Source organism: Aulonocara stuartgranti (genome assembly GCF_965226115.1).
Source record: "Aulonocara stuartgranti genome assembly, chromosome: 17".
Taxonomy (NCBI): Eukaryota; Metazoa; Chordata; class Actinopteri; order Cichliformes; family Cichlidae; genus Aulonocara; species Aulonocara stuartgranti.
In genome coordinates this window covers 32,831,231-32,850,321 of record NC_138953.1, presented here as the reverse complement: position 1 = coordinate 32,850,321, position 19,091 = coordinate 32,831,231, and the positions used below count along the sequence as shown (strand labels likewise).

The following is a 19,091-nucleotide window of genomic DNA, read 5'->3' as shown; positions in this document are numbered from 1 at the left end:
ATTCCTCAGCATCTGCTGCTGGGTTAACCGAGCTGTTAGCGTCATTAAGAGGACGGGCAGTTTCAGTTTCGTAAGAAAACAAAATAAAATGAAGACGTAAAAAAAAAAAAAGACAAAACTTGTTTTATTCATTCTATTTACAAAATATTACATCATGTCATGCAAATAAAAAAACAAAAACAGTGTGTGACAGAAACAAAGACACCATACGTTGCCAGAACGTGTATATTAGGCAATAATGGTTAAAGTGCACAGGTAGACACTGGATCTGCTGCTTCAGATTAAATTAATTTGACAATATATGAGTCGAGTAGACGTTTCAACAGCAGGCAGCTCATGCAGCAAGTTAAAGTAGACGCGGCGTGGCATAAAGGCTTCTTTGGTGAGAGTTGCATCAGTTGGGGCGTTACAGTCTCTGCAAGAAATTGGGTGGCACATTTTCCTACAAGAGCCTCTCACAACCTCTTTGCAGCAGCCTTGCCAACATCTGTGCAAAACCTTCAAATCAAAGAGGATTTTACTGCGTGTCTACTGTATGTGCAACAAAATAGAATCCCCTCTCCTCCTCCTCACCCGCTCCTCTCTGCTGGGCATGATCACACAAGGTCGAATTTTTAGATGTGCTTTAAGAAAAACTGAAATCAGCGACAAGGTTTCAGATATTCAGTGTGCATAACAAGGCATCAAAACATTCTGCCGTCCCAGAGACATGTGAATCATTCCCTTGTCTCACCTGATTATGCAGTAATATGCATGGCTAAATGAATAACTGAATCAAAGCACTTTGTAAACAGTGTTTAAAAAAGCTGCTACATAAAGGTTATTAATATTATTTTGCAAAGATTATTAGTTGCTCTAATGCTTAAAAGTCAATGTGTGCTTAAGACAAGTATTCGTGTTTCATTACGCCATCTTGACTTGAGGTACATACGTCAAAACTCAGAACTTACAGTTGGCTTCAGTGAGGCAAGCTTTCAATAAAACATCGAAGCAGATTAATTATTATTAGATTAATATCTGCCTTTTGAAAGCCTCACTGATATATATCCAAAAGTCTTAATGTACAGAACAAAAAGCCAGAAAAAAAAGCATAAGAAAATGTGATAACTAGTTCAAATTGATTAATGTCATTAAATTGCACTTTTTTTCTCTCTCTCTCCTTTTTTAAAATTTTTTTTTACAGCAGTAAGGCAGACGAGTCATTTAAATCTTATCTACTGTGCGCAAGTAGATTACTTTTAGACATGCATTTAAACATCAACACAGAAAAATGATAAGACAGCCAGGTTATGGAAATTAGGATGCGTGTATTAAAACAGCAGGGGGCTAGAAAGCACCGGGAACGTATCTGTTTGATTCGAGAAGAGCCATAAAGTCCTGTTTCCTTCTGATCTGGTCCATCAACTTGATGCTCATAACAAGTAAAATAACCTGGAATAGAAAAGAAAAGAAAAGGTAGCACAAGGAAAATATTTCAAGATGCTTTTCACCAACATATAACAATATATATATATATATATATATATATATATATGTATATGTATATATATATATATATATATATATATATATATATGTAAATAAATACCACATACCCAAAACACTCCGCTTCCAAACTGTATACCCATCGACAACGAGAATGCAAGCTTCAGCTCGGAAACGTAAATTGGAAGGCAAGGCTGTGAACGAAAAAGTGAAAGTACAGGTGGGTAGGGGAGCATAGTTAGTTTTGTCTTCATCTGTGCCAGATAACAAGATTATATTATAATTATATCATTATACTTTAAGTATACTGTGCAGGAAGGACACCTCCAGCAAAGTGGTGATGATTCACTGTGCAGGGGTTAAAAAACTTTGCCTGAATTTAAAAATCAGAAAGAAAGTCTACAAGAAATCAATATTTTTTTGTTTTTAAGAATTTTCTTTTTACCTCTTGATAAACATAGTGGTTCTTTGGAGCCCCGAGTGTGGCGCTGCCTCGTAGTCGAATCTGTCGAAGAGCACAAAATCTCACAGCACAATGCAACAAATTGAAGACAATTTCACCAGTTTTTGTTTTAGCTGTGCCCGGCGTTGATTGTTCCTTTCAGATTTTCTTGCTATTGCTTGCTGATCAGCACAACACACTCATGCTGATGAAGCTACACTGAAACCCAGAACTAAAAAAAACAAAAAACATAAAATGATTTAAGTTTAGAAATTCCCCAAAAACTAGGTTCGCTAAAAGATTATCTAGAAGAACCCAGAATGAGGTTAAAGTGTATGCGAACCCCTACCAAGTACCCAAAGCCTGATTTTTCTTTAGTAACTAACAAGTACTGTAACTCCTTATTTAAACACCGGGTGGCATGGTGGTGCAGTGGGTAGCGTTATTGCTTCACAGCAATCAGGCTTCTGCTTTGAGCCTCATCCTCCAAACACTAATAGTACTTCATCCCACGGTCCAAAGACATGCATACGACATGTAGGTTTATTGTGCATTAAACTGTGCATATATGCGAGTTAGATAAAGTGCTTTAACTGTATAGGATGACGTGGCGTATGAATGTATAGATAAAAATGTCACATTAATACAAAATGATTAATTATATTTATTAAAAAAGATGGAAATGCCACAGTTAGAATCAGAGTTATAGTCCTTGCCATTTTTTTTACCAAGTAAAAAAATAAAATATGCACAGCTTAATTGTTAGAAATTGTGTTGTCATTTAGGGCCAGATTAGGTAACTGCGCCAGTGAAAAACCCTTTTTTGGCATCAAAAAGCTACTGTGAGGTTTGCCAAAAAAACACTTTTGTGACATAAAGCCACAGGGCACATTAACATGATGATGCATTTGCAAAAACAATGCCCCTATGAGAATGGAAAGTCTGATGGGTGAACTATTAATGCACTCATTTGTCCACAAAGACGCAGTTACTTCGTATACAAATTAGGGCTGCCACAAACGATTATTTTGATAGTCGACTAGTCACCGATTATTTTTGCGATTAGTCGACTAATCAGATCATCATCCATTGGACGTACAGCGTACAGCTTATTGCACCAGCAGCATCTGGTCTTATATAACTATCATTAGCTTACAGCTTGAAGTGTTTGTGCTAACTAAAAATAAAGACAAGATGGTAGTTTATTAATTTTTAATTAAATTTGCAGATTGTTTCGGTGAAGTTTAATAAACTCCTTGCTTTCTAAAATATAACAGGACACCGGAGTATATTCTCCAGCGTCTCACACTTCTGATAATCAGCTGTCTGCTTGACAGTTTTAGCTGTGCAAAAAACTATAACTTTAATCTCAGCCAAACCGATTTACTCAGGAACAAATAAAATACTAAAGAAAGCCAAACAATAACATTTTTAAGTTATCTAAGTGACTTATATATATGTTTAACCTGACTAGCGAAAGACGGTGGTGGGTTTGAAAACGATTTGCCGGGAGTCCGGTGTTCTCACGGCTCTAGTTAGCCTTGCCCCCGCCTAGCTAACGAGCTAGTGGGTAACAGACGTCTCCGAAAACGTCGGAGCGCTTTTGAAAATATGTGGTGTCTTGATAAACTGAGCAGATATTTGAGGTTTACACAGCTACATTCTCGCCTGAAAATATGTTAAACGTTTATTTTGTGACCCAGAAAGAATAATAAGAGTAAAGTTAAAACTAACTAGCTGCCGCCATTGTTGACAGCTGCGCTATGAATTCTGGGACACAGCTTCTTCTTCTTCGGGGTTTAACGGCAGCTGGCATCCTTGTACATGCAGTGCTGCCATCTTCTGTTTCAGTCCGTTATTACACTCTTAAATCCTACTACTCATTCCTGCGTCCTTTGTGATCTTACAAAGCTTCAAACGATGCGTCGACTATTAAATTAGTCGTCGACGATTTTAATAGTCGACATAATCGTGACTAGTCGACTAATCGTGGCAGCCCTAATACAAATACAAGTGCAGATTCGTGGCTCCAAAACATGCGCAGCTGATGAGGAAGTGAGGACGAGCAATTTATATCCTAACATAAATGACAGTGTAAGCTCAAGCTTTACACGTGTCTCTAGATGAGAATAGACTGAAGAAAAATGGGTTGTTTTTTTTTATAACTGTGAACTTATCTTTCCTCCAAAGGACAGAGTGTAGGATTATTATTCAGTGTGTTATTGCAAACCTTTCCACCACATAAACCTGAAATCTATGACAGCTGCCCTGTGTGATGCACAGAACACCAAACATTATTTAACCATCAGATCATGAGTCGTCCCTGCATTAATTAACATTTGTTCCACATGCACAAATATGCACATTCTTCTTGTTTTTTTCTGGAGTCTGTGTGAGGCTGCACGCACTAATAGTGTAAGTCTGACACACTAGCACAGTTAAGTTAATCGCTGTATGTTGGCAGACATTTCAATATGGCTCCAATGTAGAGACTTTTTTTAAAAGAGAGAAAATACCCAAAAGCCACTCTGTGTGCGCACTGCTGAGAAAAGACATCCAGAGACTTTTTAAATATAAAATACTAGCATTAATAATGAGCGGCAAAAAGAAATGGCTATAAACATTCTCTGTGAAAAGTGACAGAACATATAGTACTGCTCTCAAGGCTTTAAGTCGTCCACACATCACCGCTACACGCTCTTTCTGATAACATTTCCCCTTCTCATTCCCAACTATCACAACTCACACGCCCAAAATAACAAATGCTTTTTTCAGCATTAAATTTAATATTGCACTGCATGCTACAAAAGTTAATAAATCGAATTTGCAAGATTCATATTCTCCTTCCAAAACTTTGTGCAGTGATAGGGAAATTCCTACTAATACATATACAGTAAGGCCAACCACCAAAACATCTTTCTCTGCGTTTCAGTCAGAAAACTGACACTGCACCCCTTTGTTAAATCCTGACAACAGCTTTTTAAAGCCTAAAGAGGGTTCTTTAGGCTTCACTGTCGTGCTGTGTTAGTGAATCTGGCCCATGGACACAGTTATTTTTGCAGCTGATCTCATTAAATATGTATTTAGATTCCCTTTCAGAGTGCCGCAGGGGAGCCACAACACGCATGCGGGCAATTGGGATATTTTTTAAAGTGAGCCAACAGATTTGCAGCGTTTCAGAGTCAAATTCATGCTACAAATTACAGAAAGGTTAATGAAATCATAAACATAAATGTCTGACTTTGACAAAAAATGGTTGAAATAAATAACCCAAATGTGTACGTACTTGCATGATGTGCTGAGAGGACTAAATAGCACTTACTTTTTTACTATTAACTATATTCCTTTTACATTTGGGTTTACAGTGTAGAATACATTCAACTTTAGTTTCCATTTAGATTTTTTATTTAGGTATGCCTGAATCTTTTTCAGAAATATCTCAAATGCAGTATTCCATTAAAACTGTATGAGTTCTACTTTGGTCTGTGGATAAACAACAACTAGTTAACCTCAATCCAAGACAACTTAAGCTATACACAGAGTCAAAGAGGAATAAATAACTACATTCATCGTATTGCTAGTTGGATATTTAAATGAAAAAACTGCTTTACTTGGACTCAAATTACACTGGCACTTGCTATGGGGAAAACCAATTGTGTCTTCAAGTTTCACCAGTGAAACTGCTAATTTAAATATGTCATTGGTTCCTCAGTTTCTAGAGGACAATGTGTGGTTACAGGACCAGAGATGAACATAATGACCACTGTTCTTATAAAAGAAAGACACTCACGCATTTTCCTGGATATTGGCAGTTACAGGATGAAGGGATGGAAGAGCCCCAGTCTTTGTAACCTTCAACGAGACCGCAGCATTCCAGCTGGAGGTGAAACACAAAGGTTCAAAACAGGTCCAGCAGTAATTATTTTTTGTATCATTTAGTAAAAAGTTGCAACAGTTCTTTAAAGTTTCATTAACACAAGGTGTAGCACTGATTTCTGACCTTTAGTTCGGTTTGGATTTGGAAACCTTCACTACAGACTTGTGTTTATTCCAAAGATACGAGTTTCAGGAAGGCTCTTGGCGTCAGAGGGTGAGTATTGTCATTAAAGCAACGGGTCTGAACATCGCTACTGTAATGGGCCTGTTCTTTTGTTTAAGCATAATGCATGCAACCCAACATTTCCTTCCTGAGGTAGCCAAATTAAAAAAAACAAAACCAAACAACACTCACGAGTGGTCAGTGGTGACCAGAAAACAAGTAATAGCAGATGTTTCTGGCGTGCATGATTGACAACAAAGCACTTTCACACTAGCAAAGTGTAGCTAGCACAGCTGCACTATGCTAGCTGTATACAAAAAAGGCAAAAGTCAGCAGTTAGCAGAGGCAGGCACACTTTGGATCTTTTTAATACTCAAAAAGAGGTTAGTGTTTTTAACATAAAACATACTTTTATGTCAGAGTATCCTAGCATACTGTAGATTTAAAAGTTGCTAAAAGCTGGCTGAAACAAACAGGGCAAAAATAAGTCATGACCTTTATCATAATGTTACATTATAGTTTCTATTTACAGTTCCATAACTAGCAACACTTATCAGCCAAATTGGAATGAAATACAACAAAAAGTCTACCAGGGTGAACCACGCCTCTTGCTCTATGGTAGCTGGAATAGGCTGCACACCGCTCGCTGATATAAGGATAAGTGTAAGAAAATGGATAAATGGCCAATCAAATTTTATTTTAGATTACAGCGGAATATACTGGGTTTGGGAGCTAGCAGGGAGCCTGAACTTCAGTTTCTTCAGTTTGTTTCTAAAGGGAATAAGCAAGTATATAATGGTCTGTGTTACCACAGAGAACCAAGGTTGTATCGCCAAGGTGTTTGAGATGTTTGTACTGGAGAACTTAAACACATAGTATTAAAAACTTGGCCCTAACATGGGGGAAATAGTTATTTGATTCCCTGCTGAAATGATAGGTTTGCTCACTTACAAAGAAATAAACTGTTTAATATACAGTTTCGTTTTATTGGTGACAGACCAGAAAGCCAGAAAAAACACATTGCATAAAAGTTTTTAAGTGATTTGCATGTAAATGAGTGAAATAAGTATTTGATCGCCTCTAACCCAGCCAGAATTCTGGTTCGCACAGACTTGCTGTTTCACAATCGATCAATCGATTGCAGATACTCCTGATCTCAAAGTTATGTGTGTAAATCCCAGCTGTCCACAGAATCCATTTCTTGCATTCCAACCTCTCCACTACCGTGGGAAACACCAAAGAGCTTGCAAAGGATGTCAGAGACAAGATTGTAGACCTGCACAGACTCAACGAACACCTTCCCAAAGTTAGGCACAGAGTTGGTGAACATTATGCTTTGTGGGTGTTTTTCTGCTAAGGGTACAGGATGGCTTCACCGCGCTGAGGGGTCAACAGATGGGGCAGTGTACCGTTGAATGTACGTCTTCCGTTAGACAGACAGAACACAGTAGATGCATCATGGATGGATCTTCCAGCATGACAATGACCCAAAACATGCTAAGACGAATCAAAGGAGTGCATAAAGAAGAAGCTCATTAATGCCTACCCAGTTTCCAAATCTCAGTCCTATAGAAAAAATGTCAAAGGAGCTGAAGGAGCAGAAGCTTCTCTTTACAGTTTCTGTAAAGAGAAGTGGGTCAAACCCCCTCCTTAGATGTGTGCAAACCTGGTGACCAACTACAAGAAACATCTTATTACTGTGCTTGCCAACAACGGCTTCACCACCAAGTCAATGACATGCAAATCAAGTTATCACTTTTATGTAAAATGAAACTATCATCAAAATCAGTTCAATTCGATTTTATTTATATAGTGCCAACAACAACAACAACAGTTGCCTCAAGGTACTAATTAGAAGGCTGTCCATTTGTATGGACAAACTTACAAATTCAGCAGGGGATCAAATAATCATTTCCCCCACTGTATAAGTAACTTCTGCTTACTTCTTGCTGAATATGATACAGCCATGTCTTGTTGGCTTGGCTTGTTGTAGTGAGTGGCATCATGGACAGCAGCTTGGACTCTTCATTGACCACACGTTTCTGAGGAGAAAGAAATCAACATTAAAATCTTCTCTTAGCATATTAAGACCACAGCAAAAGCTTTTTTTAGCAGCTTTAGGTGACATTTTACTGCAGGGCCTTCACGTAATGTCATACCTCATAAATATCTTGGTAACTTAGTGCTGCTTTAACAATTATTGTTTGACTGGCTGCTGCCATCCCAGCTGCATACTGCACACAAACAAAATCAGTGAAAGTTTTAGTGACAAAGAAATCAAATGAACGAAATCGAAAACAAGAATAATGAATGAGTCGAGCTTTGTTATTTGACATAGATTTGACCCACATGCGCAGCAGCAACACAAACACACTTTTACCAGAATAAAACACCATCTCTTTTCTTTGAAGGCTCCGAACACGCCGAGCACCGAGAGCAGCAGGCAGCCAATCTCTATCACGTACAACATCACTACGGAAACAGTAGACACCATCTGAAGAGGAAAAACCACAATGGTGTTAAAATGATACACCGACTGGACTTGTCAGTTTTGATGAATAAGCCTTGAATCAAACATTTGTGAAAGATTTCACCCGACCTGAATTTCGCTTACACTTAACATTCACTTTTAAGGTTTGTTTGAGGTTAACAGTCATGGTTGCATTCAGAAGATGTGCACTGAGCATGATGATTATTCACTGTCTTCCTCAAGGACACTGATGAGACCCCTAGTATAAATCCCCAGTTGTCTCCACTGAAGCCTGACAAGCATTATTGCCACCTTCAATAAATGCACACATCTGAAACTATTTTTTCCAAACCCCAAAACCATGAGAAGTCGGTCTTACTTTTCCAGTTTGTAAGATATCTCGATGATAAGCCACTGTCATTGTCAGCAAGAAGAAGCACAGCGCCTTTGGAGAGGAAGAACGCAAACATGTGTTAAGTGTGCAAACAGCTTTGAGTTAAGAGGATGTCACAATGAAATAAATATTTGAGGTTAATGATAGGTCTGCTTGTTTTGCAGCTCGGGGAATGTGGAACTGCAAAGATTCTCAGTTTAGGGCTTAAATCATGGGTGTCACTTCTTAAAGGAGCAGCAGCTCCTTTGAGTGCAGATGGAAGGCAGAAGTACTGAACAGCAAGGTAACAGCACAGCAAAACAGAAGGCCTTTACATGTGACTCAGCTGGGAAAACACAGAACACTGTAAACATTACCAATGTGAGAATACTGCATATGTGATTTGAAGGGAAGATGCTGGGGTGAAGATGGACGGAAAAGGATGGGTGTCCTTATATTAAGGCAGAAATTCATCACAATGGCAATTTCACCCCCATTTCTGATGACTTCTTAGTGTATAACCTTAAAAACACATTGGAAGAACCATACAGCAAACACTGCAGTACACTACACGCGATACGCGTGGTATACAGACAAAACAGCATTGTTTGGTTTAGATTAATTGATCTGAGTGGGAACACGACAACAAATGAACTACTTAACCTTATAAAAAGATATCAAACAGGCCCCTGGGCTTTAAATGCATTGATTTAAAATTCCTACCATATGGACTGAATTTGCAAAAATAAACGGCCTTTTCAAGCTCGTTTTATCCGCCACCACGACCACCGCGCTCCGCTGCATTCTGCTGCTGCTCCCCCGGGCTTTAAAACGCCCTTTTACATGGAGAAAACGTTACGGATGTAGACCTGGGACCGTAGCAGTCAGGGCATCTGTCTGCTGTATCCGCACAGGACGTCACTGTGATGTGCTGGATGAGGAGTCTGTGCCGCTTTCAGGTGCATTCGGAAATATTGCAATTCGGGAGTAATGCTTAGCTTAACCGCGGTTAAAGGCAGTGGCTCTTGCCACATGGCCACAGCTAGCATCGAGGAAGCGCTCGTATCCTCTGAACAAAACTCAGTAAGACAGGCTAATTTATTCGAGCCGCCAAATGTTAATCTGTGCATGTCTAACTACAATGTGCCAGGTTTGCTGAATCCATACAAGCATACAAATGTATATATTTGTATGCCTATTTTACATTATATATAATGTAAAACAAAAATGCTGTATTTCACCTAAAAAAATGACAAAACGAAAGTACACCCTCTATCACTTCTAAGGTTTTATGTGTTAGGATACAATTCAAAGTTATGTGGTCCTTAAATGGTCATTTTTTGTGGTCTTTAATTATGAAAATACAGTCTGAGATGAACTGTGACACATGGCATTACACCATGTCATTATTTATTGAACAAAAATGAAAGTAAATTGCAGATGCAGTTTTTGAAAGTACACATTTTGAGTACGCCTGTGGGCTTATTTTGCAGCCACAGAACTCCTCTGTGCATCTCAGTGTTCTACAGTCAGATGTGAGGACATCCATCTGATGGCTAAAGCTTGGCTGAAAAGGGGTCATGCGTCATGACCATGAGGGGATAGATCTTTTAGAGCGGTGGCCCCCAGGTTGTGGAACGCTCTCCCTCCATCATTACGTTGCCTTGATTGTATTTATTCTTTTAAAAAGCAGCTTAAGACTCATTTATTTAGATTTTAATTAGATTTGTGCTGTATGTTTGTTTATTAATGTATTTTATGTATTCCTGTTTTATATTACTGCGAAGCACTTTGTGGTTTTTATCCTGTGAAAAGTGCTATATAAATAAATTGATTTGATTTGATTTGATGATTCCAAGCACAGCATCAAATCTACAACAGAATGGCTGAAAAGGGTGCTGCAATGTCCCAGTCGAAGTCAAAACTTCTACCTCAACCTCTCTTAAGGCAAGACCTTAAGAGAGCTGTGCATAAATTAGCGAACTGAAACTTATACAGTAAAAAGAATTGGGACAAAGGCTGACGATGTCACAGTAATAGCTACTAAAGTTGGTGCTTCAAGCTACTGAATAATTGAATTTTCTCCGTTTTTCACACATTTCTTTGATTTTTGTGTAGTTTTTCCTAAAAATGTTTTAGAAACTAGTAAGGCCGAAATTTTTACTATGTTCTAATATGCAAAATTTTAAAAGTGACTTAAAAGAGTGCACTTTCTCTTTCCCATCAGAATAGAATAGAATAGAATAGAATTCAACTTTATTGTCATTGCACATGCACAGGTACAGGGCAACGAAATGCAGTTTGCATCCATCCAGAAGTGCTTTAGTGATATAGATATATTACAATATATATTAGCAATAATATAGATATGTAAGTATATTACAGAAATGGGTCTATTATGTTATAATGTACACAGTATGAGGTATGTTGTGAATATTCTATAACTATAAGTATGTACAGGCTGTAGTGAGTACAAGCTATGTACAGGCTATGAACAGGATATAAATATGAAAAACCTATGCACCTAAAATGTAAATAGCTTTGAGTTCAAGTATAATACTTAAAGAAATATGCTTAGTTTCAATAATGTAATATTCTCTGATTTTCAGCAGACATATTGTGTGTGTAGGTGGTCAACAGACTCCATTTCCCAGGATCCAACAATGATGCTGGGCTGGGTTACTTGCGAAAAGCAGGTAGAGCAGGTTTCTATTGTTACGACAGGTGCTCTAAACAGCGAAAAAGAAAACAGGAAGAACTGGTGAGGGAAGAAAATAAAAGGGAGGGAGAGAGTCAGGTGGAGGAAAGTGACACGTGTGTGAAAGAGCAGCAGGTGGATTAGACAACCTGGATTACGGACACACATCTTTAAAAATTCTTATTTTGAGGAAGCTCTCCTTTGCTGCGACAGCCAGAACCTGTGCAAAGGGGCAACAGGCCGTGTGCTGTTTTTTGCTGGGGGCTAAAAAGTGGGTCAACAACTGAGAAGTTGCTGAAAAGAAAAGCAGAACTCAGACGGTTTTGTTTGAAAGAACACAAGAGGGGCAGACTGAACTAAAAACAGAAGACATGCAGACTTATTAGGAAATTTTTTTGAATGACTGGATGGATTGTCTGAAGCTTTTTTAACCTTTGAACTGCTCTCTATCTTGACAAACCTTCCACCAGCCTTAAACTGGTTTTGCAGGCCATATTTACCTAAACCTACTCTGCTGATGGAAATCTAGCCTGCTTACCAACTGTAGATTTTGTTAGAAGAAGAAGGAGCCAGGGCATTTTTTCAGTTGTTCCCTGTTGAAACTTTGAACACACCACAAGTTTGATATCCATATTCCTTCTTGTGACTGAGTCTTGATTCAAATTCAAAGATAACCCAGCGTCTCTTACCCTCAAAGAAAACCCATTCCTAGCGATCTACATTACTGGAGGGATCATTTCCTTCCATTTATTCCCAGGAAAAGACACACATTCCACTGTGACTTCATCATGGAGATGCCAGCACCTGAACATGATGATACTTTTGACTTCCTGTTTAAGTTAATCCTTATTGGAGACTCAAACGTGGGGAAGACCTGCGTGATTCAGAATTTCAAGTCTGGGATTTTCTCAGAGAAACAGCAGAACACCATCGGAGTAGATTTCACTGTACGGACACTGAACATTGAGGGGAAGAAGGTGAAGGTGAGTTCCCCGTAATGTGCGTGTCTGTGCGTGTGTGTGTGAAAGGCAGTTGGTAGCGTTTGTGGGAGAGAGTTTGGGTTTTTCCTTTTCTGAGGCTTGAGTTAGGCTAAAAAAAAAAAATCCAAGTTAAGTTTCTGGCTTACTAGTTAATGTACTAGTTAATACATCTATTTTAAGTCACTTTAGCCGGTCCATATGCTGTTGATTAGATTAAATATATCATTTAGGACAGGTCTGCTCATGTCATGAGGAGTGAGGAACCTGGATGAATGGAACAATAGTTCTTTTAAATGTGCAGATGTGATGAACTTCTCTCATTTTCTCAGTAAATGATATAACAATGGGGAGTTGTTCGGTTACAGTGCGAGTTACTGTATGCTGAGTTGTAAACGGGTCACGCCAGCCACTCACACGAAGGACCTGTAGTTCAGGTTTCTCTGCTTGACCTTTTGTATGAGTAAAAATAAACTTCTCTGTGCTGTCATTACACACAAAAAAAGGAACTAATTGTTTGGGTGGATCATGATTGCTGTGATATACTTCTGGTCTGAATGCCTACTTGGATAAATACATCTAGCTCCTTATTCATACAGTTAAGTCGTGGCTTGTGTATAATACATGTTCATTCACTATCTGCACTGATCAGTAAACACAGACATGGTAGTGTGGCTTTTTAATGCCTCCTTTTTGTTCCCCTAATTTCTAACTTCATCAATCACAGGGGAAGAAACAGTATGTCATTCAAGACAAACACACAAATACAGTAACTGCAGTGTTTGGTGGGCAAACAGATGGTTGCATGATATAAATTCATGGCATGCATTCTCTCCTTAACTAATAGATCATCTTTTTTAAAGCTAGGGGAAATATTACAACTATCCGTGCGTTAGTATAGCAATGATGTGAACTATTTCTAAAAAAAAAAAAAGCACGCAAAGGGAAGTAGTCCAACTTCAAATGGCGAGTTTTAACTGTGGATGTTTAAAGATTCTGTGTTAACTGGTATCATTTCAGCTGCATTGAATCTTCTGAAAACTTTCTATTTTTCACTTTAGCCTGTCTGTTTTTAAGCATCGGCAAATCACAGTGTAGGATCATCTTAAAGATTCAATCAATTCATGGTAAAATGGTAAATGGCCTGTATTTTTATAGCGCTTTACTAGTCCCTAAGGACCCCAAAGCGCTTTACATATCCAGTCATCCACCCATTCACACACACATTCACACACTGGTGATGTAATTCATAAGTAGTCTTACAACACCATCTAATTTTGCAAGCCTGAGACCTCATAATTCAGACTATTGGTATTAAAAATATCTGGATATCTTGGTGATCAGAAGTTATATCACAGTCGTATGGACCAATAGGAACTTAAAATTCATTTCTTATAAATTATTTTGTTGGGTTCTTCTGTTATTGAAATGATAGACTTTTCGTATGATGTTCATTAAGGCAGAAAAGCAGGTATTTGAAAGCCCCTACAAAGAGTTACTTAGTCACAAAACGAGGCCGTTCACATCGACATAAAAGAGTCATTAGCCTGTTTTAAAGGCATTGCAGATTTATATTGATCAGCATCATATGCATGTAGAAGTCTATGCTCAAAAAAGATCTGAGCATATGTCTATAATCTGCATTAGGTGTAACCATCACATAGCATTAAAACAAATGGGGTGGGGTTGGTGAGTCTCGTTTGTTACTATGACAGTTGTTACCACACTAACAAGGTCTGTCTGGTCCTCGGGGACTGTTATTCAGGGGAAGACTAATGAGTGCTCAACTGTGTGAGCATTTATGTGTGTAGGTGGGTGGTCCAGATAGCACTCGTGTTGCGGGGCACTCCATATCACATTTTGAAAGATTAACATCTGTATCCACTGAGCTGCCTTGCACTAGGTGGAAATTTTCATGTTCCAAAATCCTGATATCTTTATTTGGAGTAAGTACTTCACTGATACAGAGCACTGAGAACAAAAACCTTAATCCAGAAATGATTGTCTCGATATAGTAATAATACTCTTTACTTTACTATGATACCATCCTCCTGTAATTTCTTAAATATGATTTATTGTTGCAGATGCAAGTATGGGACACAGCAGGTCAGGAAAGATTTCGTACGATCACCCAGAGCTACTACCGCAGCGCTCACGGCGCGGTGATTGCCTATGACATCACACGGCGTTCAACTTTTGACTCGGTGAAGCACTGGATAGAAGAGGTGGAGCTATATGGAGCAGCCAATGTGGTTCTCGTCCTCATAGGTGAGTGCTGATAGGACTGATAACGACTGAAAGCATTAAGGAAATGAAGATTTCTTGGTATGCTGTTAGCCCTAAAGAATACTGGGAATTTGATTACAATAGCCTTTAAATGAGAAAAAGCCTCTTCTCCTGGCAGTTTTTACACAGATTACTGTGAAAACGTTCTCCTGTGATGTGGCTAAGGAGTTCGAAAGGCTTGTTCACACAGATGTTCAGTGGTTGAATCATGAATGTCTTTCCCAATTCCCCCCCAAAACTGGTGTGATGCATCAGTCATTGTGTAAATAAGTGAATGCTGCTTGGTGAGTAGGATGCTTTGACTGAAGAAATGCACTTTTGTTTTTAAGTGAAAATGATACCAAGCTCAACTAAATAAAGAAATATTGTAGTTAGCATGGCCTGCTTATGCAAAATATACAATTGTATCATTTTCAACTGTTCCTGCGATCTGCAAGCCACTTTGCAACCCAGCCACCTCTGTTTTTGTTCTTTCTAACTTAATGCCCTATCTTTAGTCAATTAAGCTTGATTTGTGTCTTGGGAGTCTTGCTGCTGCTTACTACATTTTAAAATTAACATGTGTTACTGCTCACAGTACTGTATGGACACGAGTAGAGTTTGACTTTATTATGTAAATTAGGTGCAAGGTAATATTAACAGAACCTGTGTCACTGTGTGTACATCACTTAGCTTCTTTATTCTCTCCATTTAGGTAATAAATGTGACCTGGAGCAGGAACGGGAGGTTCAGTTTCAAGAAGCCTGCAATCTGGCAAAACAAAAAGGCATTTTGGCTGCACTAGAAACATCTGCAAAGGTAATACACGCATATAATAAATAGATGGGACCATTTAATGCTGATGATACTTGTTATATAGAGCTTTTTTTATATTTTTCTAGGATAGTCAGCATGTGGACGAAGCCTTCATGCTGATGGCCAGAGAGCTGCTGTCTCGTAACGGCCTTAACGTGCAGCCTGAAGACTCCGAGAGCAAGGACACGCCTCGAGTTCTGCTGCGAGCCAACTCTCGGCCAATCAATGGCACCATAAGTGCCAACACACACACACCAGAAAAAAAATCGTGTTGCTGATACAAATGCAGACAGGACAAGAAAAGGGACCGACATTGGATGTTGGCAGCAAGAGAAAGATGGAGCTGAAGAACTGAAGGAGATACATCACTGTGGGAATAAGGGCGAGCACAGGCTCAAGAACATTCAACAATATATGCATCGAGGGGATTCAGGCAATTATCAGAAAATAATTGCCTTAAAAAAACAAGCAAGAAAACAACCAGTGTACTTTTTTTGTGACTTACCTGACCTGAAAAATAGTTGACCAGTCTTTTCATTTAGAGAATAACAGAGTGGTGATGGGAGTAATCAGTGTTGTGGGAAAGTTCCAGTAAACGTTTCTCATTCATGTCAAGCATTACTTGGACTGCTTTTGTCTCCCATTTAATACCATTTTATTTCCACAAGATGTCATGAGGCTACTTAAAATGAATCCAGCAATTCATTTATAAACTGAAGAGCTATTATGGCTGTTTTTACAAGTTACAATCACACCTACTGGGAACAAATGTGCAATCAGTTAAACACAAAAAAGTCCCAATTTTCTTTCTTACTTTCTTTTTTTTTTTGTTGAAGTTTTTTCTTTGTGCCTTTATAGAGCTTTTGAAAAGCCAGTGAAAGACAATTAGATGTTGTTACTAAATGCTTTCAGAGGACTGAGTATTTCACCCAAGTGACCTCTTGTGTTGTCTCTGTAATGAGCTGTGATCCTCTGCTGCTGCAGTGTGTTTGAAAAAGTCCAGAGGGGGGTCTGCTATGAGCCAAATCACTGTGAATAATGTCATTTTTAAGCCCTTGTTTTTTTCTAAGATACAAAAGATACACGGATAATGATATCTTACATGCTTAAAAATGTCTGTGAGAGGTTGCACTTTGTTGTGCTTTAATGCTTGTGAACAAAATGAAACTGCCTTTAATGCACCATGGTCTGCACTTGTGAAATTTTCTGAAGGTTGGGGTTTTTTTTCCAACATATGTCCTTATTTTTAGTGTGTTAATGAGGGGGATCCTGAGACTAAGAAGGCCACATTCACCAGAAATTAATATAGTTCACAGTTCATACAGTAATTCATACTTGCTTTTAAGTTCCCAGCCGATTATAGGGGAACTTTCCTGAGAAGGGCTGGGCTGATGAGTACTGAATGGGTGCCTTCCTTATGAGTTAACACAAGATGGCACTGTGCTGTTACACATTGTGCATGAGGTAGGCTGATTGTTTATTGACTTAAAGACTAAGGTTATTTGGAACATCTGTCAGGGCACTAAAAACAATTAACCAAGTTTATATGAAAACCAGGAGGCAGGAAAAAGTCTCATTAGCCTAAAGGCAGAACCACGCCAAGACTACTTCCTCTAAACATAGCTGACAGGGTCAAAACCAGGATGCAAAGTTGGCAGACCTCACTGAAACACCAGCCTTGAAGCAATGTAACAAATGCTATGCTGATCATCAGTGTTTGTTGTTTTGGTTATCCAGTGCTTAAAAAGACCATCCAGGTGTAGCCTGGTCCCTTATCAGTAACATTGTGCTGCATCTGACAAGCAACAAATTATAAATACATGTGAGTTTTGTATTTTTTTTCTCCTTGATCCAGTCTGTGAGTTATTCTTTAAGAATGAATTATTGCTTGGATTATCATTTCTTTGCACGCAGTCTGGTTTAAAAGCAGTTAGATTGCCATCATCGGTGCTCACTTCCTTTCCTTTTAGTCAGTTTTGTCTGATTAGTTAGCTTAATCTTTGTCATCTGTAATGTAAAGGACTGTTATGTCATTATGGTTTAACTGACTCTGCTGTTTGTTCCAGACTCCTTTTTATGTTATACACAGTACTGCGCAAAAGTCTTGAGCCACTCATCAATTCCTTATATTTTGTCTCAAAGGAACCAGACTTTTAAAAGCCATATTTTAAAGTGGTACTTTTTCACTCATTTTCAATCCAGTCCTTGTTTCTCACCAGAAAAGTGTTTGTTTGTTTTTTATGTCAAACTATTTAACACAGACCTATGAATCATTCAAGCTTAAAAAGGCATCTAGGTTTAAGGGCAAACCAGTGTTGTGTCTATGTGCAACAGACAACTTAGCAAAGAACAACTTTTTAAATTATATATCTTTACTTCATTTTGTTACTAGCTGGCTTTATCACAAACACATTTGTTCCCATTTCTTTGGGTGAATCCAGGAAAAAAAAATCCAACAATAACACAGATCAACAGTCATAAAATTGTAATTTTGCAATAATAAGGTGATTCCCAAAGCCAAAAACCATGAAATTAGACAACTGGAGGAGAAAAGAAGTGGTAGGTGTATAAAACTATCCACAACAGATGAACAGTATCTGACAGCCATGCCTTTAAGAAATAAAGTCCAGTCCAGTAAAGACCTAACAAGGGACCTGAGAGATGGATCTGGACCTTCAGTTGATCCATCTGCTTTTCACTGAAGCCTCAGTTCACATAGTCTAGGTGGAAGGATGACTGTCAAGAATCCTTTCTTAGGAAAGGGAAACGGGAAGAAAAAGCTGAGGTATGCCAAATTACACAAGCACTGAACTGAAGTTCACTGGAAACAGATCTTATGGAGGGATAAATCCAAATTTGTAATTTCTGCCTGAAATAATCACTATACACAGAGAAATTAAGGAAAGGGGTGTCTACAGCCATCTATAAAACACTCTGGAGGCTCTGTGATGGTTTGGGGCTGCATTTCAGTGGTATAGGAGATCTTGCCTAAATTGATGGAATTATGAATTCAAGAATTTTTCCTATAAGAGTTCAGGGTGTGTTGAAGAATAACAGTGGTCACACCAAATACTGACTTTAAAGCTTGCTAGACTTCAGCAAACACACATTTCCCATTTTCCTAGACTATTGCACAGCATTGTTTCCATGCTACCTGCTCCATTCTCTCAAGTTTTGACCCTGTTTTATTTTTTCCTTCCTCTATTTTCTAATGGCCTTTAATTGTGTTCTTTTATGTTTTACAGCCCTTTAATGGATAATTTAACATCTGGCCCAGGAACAGCAACTCAAAATGAGCCATTTGGCAAAAAAATAGCACATTTATACTAATGGTGATTAATGTGCCTTGTCCTTGAAAAAAAAAAAACGAACATTAAATTGTATTAGGTTCGTCTTGGGACTCATTATGTTATGTATTTAAGAAAAAAAAACATTATAAATTTAAGCTTCTTGGGTACCTTTTAAATTGATCAGTATTACATTGTATGGATAATTTTTCATTGCTTGGGAGTCTCCGGTGGCGATC

At 38.4% G+C, this 19,091-nt stretch overlaps 2 protein-coding genes across 4 annotated transcripts; one reads left to right on the top strand and one right to left on the bottom strand.

Moving 5' to 3' along the window:
- Positions 1-106: 106 nt before the first annotated feature.
- On the bottom strand, positions 107-9,632 carry LOC309692486 (tetraspanin-8-like). The gene is made up of 9 exons (XM_082511048.1): positions 9,533-9,632; positions 8,816-8,881; positions 8,347-8,460; positions 8,126-8,200; positions 7,910-8,008; positions 5,718-5,804; positions 1,931-1,990; positions 1,596-1,679; positions 107-1,431 (listed from the first exon to the last, which is right to left on the bottom strand). The coding sequence occupies exons 1-9, from the start codon at positions 9,611-9,613 to the stop codon at positions 1,327-1,329; spliced, it is 771 nt and encodes a 256-aa protein (XP_082367174.1). The 5' UTR covers positions 9,614-9,632; the 3' UTR covers positions 107-1,326.
- Positions 9,633-9,704: 72 nt separating this feature from the next.
- On the top strand, positions 9,705-17,806 carry LOC309692487 (ras-related protein Rab-19-like). Of its 3 annotated transcripts, none has more exons than XM_082511051.1 (5): positions 9,705-9,768; positions 11,419-12,490; positions 14,569-14,752; positions 15,465-15,568; positions 15,652-17,806. In XM_082511051.1, the coding sequence occupies exons 2-5, from the start codon at positions 12,296-12,298 to the stop codon at positions 15,841-15,843; spliced, it is 675 nt and encodes a 224-aa protein (XP_082367177.1). In that variant the 5' UTR covers positions 9,705-9,768; positions 11,419-12,295; the 3' UTR covers positions 15,844-17,806. The 3 variants fall into 3 exon arrangements, with proteins under 3 accessions (XP_082367177.1, XP_082367175.1, XP_082367176.1); XM_082511049.1 differs by lacking the exon at positions 9,705-9,768 and adding an exon at positions 9,814-9,892; XM_082511050.1 differs by lacking the exon at positions 9,705-9,768 and adding an exon at positions 9,920-9,959.
- Positions 17,807-19,091: the final 1,285 nt, after the last annotated feature.

Bases quoted from the DNA above. Each gene is read 5' to 3' on its own strand.
- LOC309692486 (XM_082511048.1), bottom strand. From the start codon at position 9,613: ATGCAGCGGAGCGCGGTGGTCGTGGTGGCGGATAAAACGAGCTTGAAA. The intron at 1,991-5,717 runs GTGAGTGTCTTT...GCTCTTCGACAG, and splicing joins GCCAATATCCAGGAAAATGC to ATTCGACTACGAGGCAGCGC. The intron at 1,680-1,930 runs GTAAAAAGAAAA...TTTCGTTCACAG, and splicing joins ACCACTATGTTTATCAAGAG to CCTTGCCTTCCAATTTACGT.
- LOC309692487 (XM_082511051.1), top strand. From the start codon at position 12,296: ATGGAGATGCCAGCACCTGAACATGATGATACTTTTGACTTCCTGTTT. The intron at 12,491-14,568 runs GTGAGTTCCCCG...TTATTGTTGCAG, and splicing joins TTGAGGGGAAGAAGGTGAAG to ATGCAAGTATGGGACACAGC. The intron at 15,569-15,651 runs GTAATACACGCA...ATATTTTTCTAG, and splicing joins CACTAGAAACATCTGCAAAG to GATAGTCAGCATGTGGACGA.